This window comes from Camelina sativa, chromosome 2 (genome assembly GCF_000633955.1).
Source record: "Camelina sativa cultivar DH55 chromosome 2, Cs, whole genome shotgun sequence".
In the NCBI taxonomy this organism is placed as follows: Eukaryota; Viridiplantae; Streptophyta; class Magnoliopsida; order Brassicales; family Brassicaceae; genus Camelina; species Camelina sativa.
Genome location: NC_025686.1, coordinates 12096945 through 12107310, shown reverse-complemented (window position 1 = coordinate 12107310; position 10366 = coordinate 12096945). Strand labels below are relative to the sequence as shown.

Below are 10366 nucleotides of genomic sequence, written 5' to 3'. Positions count from 1 at the left end.
GATTGTTAGTGACAAACAATCTTTACATTTGTCTTAACTTAGATTCATATGCATATCTTAACTGTTCACAAACACTCATTTAGGATTGATACCTCTTGTATTGCAATAGCATAAGGGGAATTGAAACACCCATCCATCATTCCATTCATATCTCACCATTGCATCATCATCATCATCATTCACCACCAATAAAAGACTAGTTTCAGTGGCAATGTTTTGCCTGCTTTTGTTGTATAGCCAGGGGAAAGATTCATGTAAATTTCTTCATCTAAATCCCCATTCAAGAATGCATTAGATATGTCAAGCTGATACACCCATTTGCAGCCAATAGCTCGCTTGTTTGGAGGAAGTGAACAGACGGACCAAGTGTGAGTGCTCTCAAGAGCAATGAGTTCCTCATTTATCGCTTGAATATTCTTCAAATTTCTTGGCTTGATTAAAAGTGGTTGGCTCTGCAAACTTTGTGACAGCACAAATGTATGCTTTATACTCCTCTGTTAGATTGTCATATGTCATATAAGCAGCCAAAAGATATGGGATGTCTGTTGTAGTCATATTGCAGTAGTAATCATGTAAATATGCTGGAGACTTGGATACTCTCTTTCCTCTATCCGTAGTATGACTATCTATTGCAGGGGTAATACACGCATCTGTAGCTTCATTCACAACTACAGAGGGATCCTCAGCCTCTATAGGAATTTCACTACTATCTTTAGCATGAGTACCAAATTTTGCAGAGTTAAACATGGAAAGAAAATCTGGAGGAGAGTCAGACATACCAGTGGCAAGTGGGAATATATCCTCGTAAAATACCACATTTCATGAAATGTGAACAGTGTGTGTTTCTAAATCCAACAACTTATAGCCTTTGTAGCCTGTAGGATAACCAAGAAACAAGCAAGCCTTTGATCGAGGTTGAAACTTGTGTTGGTTCTTGGAAGAGGTTGAACTGTAGCAAAGGCAGCCAAAGACTCTTAATCCCTTGTACTCCACTTTCTTTGATGTTAAAACTTGAAATGGAGACTTGTTTTCTAGAAGTGGAGATGGCAATCGATTTATCAGGAAAACTGAGGTTAGAACACAATCTCCCCAGTATTCTAATGGAAGGTGAGCTTGAAACATTAATGATCTTGCCACATTCAAGATGTGTTGATGCTTCCTTTCTACTACTGAGTTCTGTTCTGGGGTTTCTGGACAGGAATGGTAAGATTGAATGCCCTTTGACTTGTATAAATCAACAAACTGCAGTTCTGGTGCATTAACTGATCTAACCCCTTTGACAGTAGCTTTATACTGAGTTTCAATCATCTTTAAGAAATCGGGGAAGACTTTTAACACCTCTGACTTTGTCTTCAACAGATAAATTCATGTTACTCTGCTGTGATCATCAACAATGGTGAAAAAATATTTGTATCCTTTTACTGTATGAACAGAAAATGGTCCCCAGATATCAATATGAAGCAAATCAAAAGCATTTTTACTCATGTGGTTGTGAGATATATAGGGAAGATGCTTTTGTTTTGCAAGAGGACAAATGGTACAATGGAAACCTTTAGTATTATTCTGTTTGATTCCAAGTACATTCGTGATAGAATGAATCTTAGCTACAGAAGGATGTCTTGTGCCACAGAGTGGTGTCAACAACAATATTGACTGAACAAGACAAATTCTGATTATCTACAGAAGTAATAGAAGCTCTATCCAAGACGTACATGTTGGATATCTGTTCAGCATTCCCAATCGTCAGTCCCTTGATAGGATCCTGTATCATGCAAGATTCTTCATCAAAAATCACACGACATTTTATATCTTTGGTTAACTGACTAACACTGAGGAGGTTCAGACGAAAATCAGGAATGTAGAGGACGTTGTTCAATACTAAACAGTCATTCAACTTGATTTGGCCTATCCCTGGTATTCGAATATCTGGACCAGTAGGGAATTACGGCGAGGATTTAAATACAAAATCACAATTTCTGATTAAAGATATGATTTTTTTTGTTTTTTTTTTTTCATACTTACATATTCCAACATTAAGGGGAAGTAAAATTGAAAATGCTTAAACAGAAGAAATTTGCTTAGAAAATCTCTTTTGATATGAAACTGAATCAACTACTAGATTTAGTGTAACCGATCAAACCGAATGGAATAAACCAAAATTTATTGATTTTTGGAAGGTCCACCCCACGAAAGCTCAACTCGGCCTGGGCATATTAACCGAAATCCGAAATCCGATCCGAATCCGATCCGAAAAATCCGATTCGAAACAGTTTCAGTTATCTCTTAAAATCCGATCGGTTTATATATTGTTTAATTTTCGGATTCGGATCGGTTTTTATCCGAACCGAAATTGTTTCGGATAACCGAACAAAACCGAAGTATATATACTATATTGTGGAGATGTATGTGAAACGGAAAGCAGCTATGAAGAAGCTTCTTAATTCTAATCAGCAGAGGGTTTTACTTACTACTGATATTTGGGTTGCTCCCACTACAAGATCTAGTTACATGGTTATCACAGGACACTTTATTGATGCAAGCTGGAAGTTAAGGAAGCTTATACTTGGGTTCAAGCACATCTCAGATCACAGAGGTACAACTATCTGCTCGGTCCTAATGGAATGTATGGCTGATTGGGGAATTAAGAAGGTATTTACAATCACAGTTGATAATGCAACTGCCAACACCAATGCATTGGAGAAGTTTACAGATGCTTTCCTCTTTCAGAATGGAGATGATGCATTGATTTTAGATGGTGAGTTTCTGCATATGCGTTGTGCTGCTCACATAATTAACCTTATTGTTAAGGATGGGCTGACAGAAGTGGTTAATAGTGTGGCTGCAATTCGAAATGGTGTGCAATATGTGAGAGGTTCAAGTAAAAGGGTAGATGCATTTGATCAGAAAGTGGAGTCAGGGAAGATGACAAGAGGAAGCCTATCTCTAGATTGCAAAACCAGATAGAACTCTACATATCTGATGTTGCTAAGAGCTATTAAATTTAAGTTGGCGTTTGACACAATGGAGATGGAGGACAAACTCTACAATGATTATTTTACAGAGAAGGTGGATGGAACCACAAGAATTGGGCCGCCTACTATCTATGATTGGGATGAGGTAGAGAGGTTAGTCAAGTTCTTGGTGATATTTTACAGTTCAACGCTAGTTGTTTCAGCATCCACGACTCTCAACTCTCACAGGTGTTACAATGAAATAGTAACAATTCAAAAGAATCTGGGTTCATTGTGCATTAGTACTGATGCAACATTGAGGTTAAAGGCCACTGCTATGAAAGACAAGTTTGATAAATATTGGGGAGACTCGAAGGAGATGAATAAATTGCTGATTATAGCTAGTGTGCTTGATCCTAGAAATAAGATTTGCTGGATATTGTTTTGATGTGTTGTATGGGAAAGATAGTGATGAAGCTAAAGAGCTTACTAAGTCAGTAGAAAAGGTTATGACACAACTCTTTGACGAGTACCATGGTGCTTTAACAGCAGCTCGGAATATGTCATCTTCGCAGACTTCACAGTCTTCTCACTCTCAGAGTCACAGTCGCAATAACTCACAAGAGCATGCTGCAGGAGATTTATTCAATAGAATGGGTTTAGAGAGTGATGGATATGAAAGAATGGATACATTCTACAAATGGTGAAGGAGACAGGATTTCAAGATGCAAGTACTGAATTGGAGTTGTATCTGAAGGAGAAAGTAGAAGTTCCAAAACCTAATCCTCTTGGAATACCATTTGATCTGTTGGGATGGTGGAGGATCAACTCTCCAAAGTATCCGGTCTTGGCTGCAATTGCTAAAGATGTACTTGCAATGCAAGTATCATCTGTTGCATCAGAATCAGCATTTTCCACAAGTAACCGTATACTTGACCCGTTCAGGAGTTGTCTTACCCATTACATGATTGAAGTACTAATGTGCACAGAACAGTGGATGAAATGTGAAATACGAATCAATGAAAAAGGAGTGATTACTAATCAGCAGATGCTTGCTGATATTGAGCTGCTAGATGAGCTACAAAAAGGTATTCCATTTCTGTTTTTATTGTCCATTTCTTACTCATTACAAAAAGTGCTAATGTCTAACCTTTTGTGTTTAATTTTTCTTAGAGTTTGAGTTTCTTCAGACATGAATACATGAAAAAGGTAACTGATTCAACTTCTTTTCATCTTTGTTTCATTTCTTTTGCTATAAATCACGTTCTAATATTGAATGTGTTTGTCGTAGGTGGCTAGGATTTGGTGAATGTTGAATGCTCAGTAGGATTTGGTGAATGGTGAAGTTAGGACTGATTTGAACTTTTTGTTGTTTTTGAATGGATTTATCAATGTCTGTAATAGACATTTGTTTTTGCCTTTGTACGGGTCTATTGGAGTCTATGCGGCTATGTTTTTACGTATTAAAACTTAGAAATTTTCATCTTCTAATGTATGAATTTCGGATTTTATGGATAATTCGGATGTTAAACCGAATTAGGATCCGAAAATATCATTTTCGGTTATAAATCGGATTATAAATAATTTTGTAAACCCGATCCGAATCCGAATTAATCCGATCCGAAACAAAATCGGATCATGTTCGGATTATAAATACCTCTATCCGATTAATCCGAAATCCGATTAACCCGATCCGAATCCGATCCGAAACCCGAATGCCCAGGCCTAAGCTCAACACAAGAGTCATAATTTGTTTTTGAGCCAAAAGTCTTCTCACGTGACCAGCACGTTGATGGAGGGAAGAGCAATGAAAGACACGGCGGTGGAAGGAATCACGGCGAGGATTTCGTCTCGGGATAACTTCCCGTTCAATCTATCTCTGCATCTTCTACCCAACGCAAATCCATCCTTTTCCGCCGTTTTTCATACAACGCTGCTCAAATTCGCTGATTCTAATTCTAATTTCATCATGGCCGCCTGTGTGGAAATTTATGATTTTATATATGACATTAATTTACATTCTTTAACTATCTAAGTATTGGGTGTGGCCACTTTTGATCTCGGAACTGAAACTTAATTATTTCTTTTGAATCTGAGCGTTATGGGTGGTGAGTTTAAAATTCTTTGAAATCTTGGTGATACATACTATCGATTCTATTATTATATGGCCATTTTAAAATCTTATAATAGGTGTGTGGGTATGAGTTTTGGCTTCATTATTTTTATCTAAGCATTGAACAAGTGTGTAGTAGTAGTAGTAGTAGTTTTGGCTTCATTCCAGTTTTGAGATGGAAATTTTTATTTGTGAACTGAAACATTACTTATTTGTTTTCCTTCAGAACGATATATGGGGTTAGAGCTGCTTAATGTAGATGAATTGCTTGAGTTTGATGATTTGAAACCATGACTAGGAAGTTGATTGACACTTAAAAAAAAAAAAGAAGATAAGGCCGACCTCAGGATAACATGGCAGTCATGGAGAACGTTGGTCAGAGACGTTGTGAGACGAGTCGAGGAAGCCATTTCTGGTTACTCGGATTAGATTGGAATTATTGAATTCAAGCACAAGAATAATGAAAACAAAGCTCAAGAGATTAACGAATGACTCTCGTTTTATTGCTTTAGAAACTTCTCAAAACTAAAACAATCTCAAACTCAATCTCTCTAATCTCACAAGTGTTGTTACAACCTAACAACTCCTTATATATAGAGAGACCCTTTAATAATCTTTAATTAATATAACAATTAGATAACTCCTAACTTGTTATAATCCTAATCTCTTTTGGAAACCATGACTTGGTGAGATTAGGATAACTTCTAACTTAAGTTATTCAAGCTTATCTTCAACAATCACCCCCTTAAGCTTGAAGCTCTTGTTTGACACATCATGAACACCAATGAAGTCCCTCATTTCTGCAAACTTGATTCTTCCAAGTGGTTTAGTCAAGATGTCAGCCTTCTGCTTAGTACCGGGAACATGTTTGACATCCACCTGCTCATTCTCTACACACTCATGGATGAAGTGATATTTCCTGTGGATATGTTTGCTACGACCGTGGAAGACTGGGTTCCTGGTGAGAGCTATCGCCGACTTATTGTCAATGCGAACCGTTACCTTCTTAAGAGCTTCTCCTGTAACTTCAGAGAGTAAGTCCTGCAACCAAATCGCCTGCTTCGCCGCTTCAGTGCCTGCCATAAACTCTACCTCACAAGAAGATAAGGCAACCGTCTCCTGCTTCTGTGAGCACCAAGTGATCGGACAACCATTGAGATAAAAAATGTGACCACTTGTACTCTTACCATCATCCTCGTCAACATTGTGACTGCTGTCACTATATCCCACCAAACCCGAACTATTTCCTCGTTTGAATGTGAGACCATAACCCGTAGTTCCTTGTAAGTATCTCAAGACATGTTTTAAAGCTGCTCCATGACACTTCTTCGGATTATGCATATAGCGACTAAGGATTCCAACAGCAAATGCAAGATCAGGGCGAGTATGAATTAAGTACCTGAGACAACCAATACCTCTCCTATACTCGTGCTCACAAAAGGACTCATCCGTTAGTGCTTTAGAGAGTTTTGTACCCGTATCCATCGGAACTTGTACAGCATTACACTCGCTCATACCTGCTTCCTCGAGAATCTTAACCGTGTATCTCCCCTGCTTCAAGGTAATACCACTCTGTTCTTGCAAAACCTCAATGCCAAGGTAAAACGTCAACCTCCCAAGGTCACTCATCTCAAACCTCGAAGACATACCTTTTTTAAACTCGTAAATCAATTCCAAGTTACTACCGGTCACAAGGAGATCATCGACATATATTGCAACAATCAACAGTTGATCCTTTTCTTGTCTTCGATACAGAGCAGGTTCTTTAGCACAACGAACAAACCTTAACTCCAACAAAATTTGATTGAGCTTGTGGTTCCAGGCTCGCGGAGCTTGGCGAAGTCCGTAGAGTGCTTTACTCAGCTTATACACCAGTCTTTCACTTCCTCTCTTCACATATCCTTCCGGTTGAGCAACAAACACTTCTTCTCTAAGTTCTCCGTGTAGAAAGGCAGTCTTGACGTCTAAATGGTGCACTTCCCAACCTCTAGACGCAGCCAAAGCAAGAATGAAACGAACTGTTTCAAGTCGTGCCACCGGAGCAAATACCTCATCGAAGTCAACCCCGTGTTTCTGCACATACCCCTTAGCAACTAGTCTTGCTTTGTACTTGTTGATACTTCCATCAGAGTTCCGTTTGATTTTAAATACCCATTTCAAACCTATTAGTTTAACGCCTGTTGGTAACTCTACCAAACTCCACACTTGATTCTTCTCAATGGAACTCAACTCCTCGTTGCAAGCGTTTCTCCAAACCTCTAGCTCCTTCGCTTCAGCATAGTTTCTGGGTTCATCATTTAACGACAGTAAGAGTCGTTCTCCCTCTTCCTCTGCAAGAAGCACATAGTCGTTCAGATAACTTGGCTTTATACTAGGTCGGGTTGATCTCCTTAACATAGTTTGAACTAGCTCCATTACTTGTTCTTGATTTTCTTCTAGCACCTCAAACCTATCCTCAACACTGGGAGCTTTTTCGCACTCTGCAACATCCTCTTGTAAACCATTGTTACCAGAACTGCCAAAACTTACAGTAAAGGACCCTGGAGACTCTGTCTCTCCCTGCGAATCACTCCAGTTCCACTTCTTTGTTTCATCAAACATTACATCACGGCTCACTGTTATTCGTCTTGTTGAAGGATTCAACAGCCGATATGCTTTACTTCCAGGTTCAGTTCCAAGGTGTACCATTGCACGAGATCTATCATCCAGTTTCTTAAGATGTTGTGACTCCACCTTCGCATAACCAACACAACCAAAAACCCGTAAGTGCTCCAAATTTGGCTTCTTCCCTTTTAGCATCTCGTATGGAGTTTTGTCACACAGCGATCTTGTAGCAATTCTGTTGATCAAATAGGTGGAATGTCTCACTGCCTCACCCCACAAGTAATTAGGAACACTCATGTGTTTGAGAATGCTTCTTGTCATCTCAAGCAAGGTTCTGTTTCTCCTCTCCACCACACCATTTTGTTGAGGAGAGTAAGGAGCAGTCAAGTGTCTTTGAATCCCAGATTCTTCGCAGAAACACGTGAATTCATCAGACACGAATTCACCACCTCTATCAGTTCTAAACACCTTGATAGTTGTTCCAAGTTCTTGTTCAATACGAGCCTTGAATCTCTTAAATGCACCGAAAGCATCACTCTTGTCTTTCAATAACAGAGACCACATGTAACGTGAATGATCGTCGATAAGCACAAATATATACTTATTTTGTGCTGCTGTTGTAGGTGTAATAGGACCACAGAGGTCTCCATGGATCAAATCAAGTGGTTTCTCTGATTGAAACCATGTTGCTCTTGGAAACGTCTTTCTCACTTGCTTCCCGAACAAGCATGACGCACACATCTCCCTGTCGAACCTCATACTTGGTATTCCGATGATTAACTCCTTTCTCACCATTGATTCCATTGCTTTAACATTTATGTGACCCAATCTCTCATGCCACCTTGTAGATGTATCATCCGTGATCTGCAGTAAGTGATGTTCAGTTTCCATATGAACCTTGTAAAGCCTGTTCTGTGACCTGTTTGCCTTTACTAGGAGCTTTCCATCACGATCATGCAGAGTCAGGTAGTTCTCTTTCATTCTTACTTCACATCCTGTCTCTGTGGCTTGTCCGAGGCTGAGTATGTTGCTCTTGAGATCCGGTATCCAATAAACTTGAGCCAAGATTTTTCGATCACCCGACTTGGTGACAAACAAAACTGAGCCTTTCCCTTTGATGTCTACTCGCGAGTCGTCACCAAACCTTACCTTTCCAGTGACAGTCTCGTCAAGTTTTGTAAAGAAACTGCGGTTGCCAGTCATATGGTTGCTGGCTCCATTGTCGAGGTACCACACATTGTCTCCAACTGTTTTTGTCTCATAATTTTGTGGCTTAACCTTCTTCTCATTAAGAAACACCACCTCATGCATCAGTAAATTGTCAGCTTCTTGAGTTTCTGAATCAGTTGAGTCTTGAATCTCCTGTAGCTTAAGTAGCCTGTTCGGACAATTTGAGGCGTAATGTCCATGTTTATCACAACGATAACACACAATCACCGACTTATCTCTGCTCTGATAGTTGCCACGACCTCGAACTCTTCCTCGTCCGGAGAAACGTCCACCCCTTGTGCCTCTTCCTCGACCTTGATCATAGTCTTCTTGGTAGTTGTTTGCATACATCAGCTTCGTCTGATCCTCTTCCTGATCTTCCTCATCACGAATTCGCTCCTCGTATGTCTTAAGTCTACCGACTATGTCCACAAAACTAGTCTTGTTAAGGTCAAGAACCTGCTCCAAGGCTGCAATGATGTGAATATACTTCTTCCTTGGCAAGCTGTTCAGAAACTTCTTAACCATCTTAGGCTCCTCAATACTCATGCCTAACGCTCCAGATTTTGATGCAAGTTCTAAAATTTTCCCACAAAATCATCAATTGTGTCTGTAGCTTTCATCCGCATCCTCTCGAATTCTGACATAAGAGTCTGCAGTCTTGCCTCCTTGACTCTTTCTGCTCCAATAAATCTTGACTTGATTGCCTCCCAGACCTCCTTAGCAGTAGCTAGGTTACCAACTTGCAGGGTTAGTGTTTCCGGGATGGATTGAAACAGAAGGGCTTTGGCTAGATCAATCTTGTCAGCATCCGCTACCTCCTCTGTTTCAATTGTTTCCCATACTTTGTTTACCTTCAGCACTATTGTCATCTTCATTGCCCACACCGTATAGTTGGTGGTTGTGAGCATCGGACATTGAAGAGTCGAAGTAGCGGTCTCCTTTGGTGTCATAGCAACGATATCTCCCATGTCTTTTGATTGGAACAACTGAACGAAAACTTTATGCTTCAAATTCAATTATGCTCTGATACCAATTATTGAATTCAAGCACAAGAATAATGAAAACAAAGCTCAAGAGATTAACGAATGACTCTCGTTTTATTGCTTTAGAAACTTCTCAAAACTAAAACAATCTCAAACTCAATCTCTCTAATCTCACAAGTGTTGTTACAACCTAACAACTCCTTATATATAGAGAGACCCTTTAATAATCTTTAATTAATATAACAATTAGATAACTCCTAACTTGTTATAATCCTAATCTCTTTTGGAAACCATGACTTGGTGAGATTAGGATAACTTCTAACTTAAGTTATTCAAGCTTATCTTCAACAGGAATGAGAAGATGGAGGAATCAGAAGCTAGCTCAAGCCTTGAAGAGGTAGTAGGTAACTCGTTTATTTTTGCTATCTACTGTGTTGGTTCCATATCACAAATATCTCATTTTTTTAGATTTCTTTGTTTACTTTTTTTTTTTTTTTTTTTTT

The 10366-nt window shown here is 39.2% G+C and overlaps 1 protein-coding gene across 1 annotated transcript in view; it reads left to right on the top strand.

Annotated features, from left to right (window-relative positions):
* The window catches only part of LOC104750995 (ribosome biogenesis protein BOP1 homolog), a 3053-nt gene continuing 2842 nt past the window's right edge, over positions 10156-10366 (top strand). Inside the window, exons 1-2 of the mRNA XM_010472859.1 lie at positions 10156-10163; positions 10215-10267. Of these exons, the coding sequence (XP_010471161.1) occupies positions 10156-10163; positions 10215-10267 (61 nt within the window). The remainder of the gene's footprint in view (positions 10164-10214; positions 10268-10366) is intronic.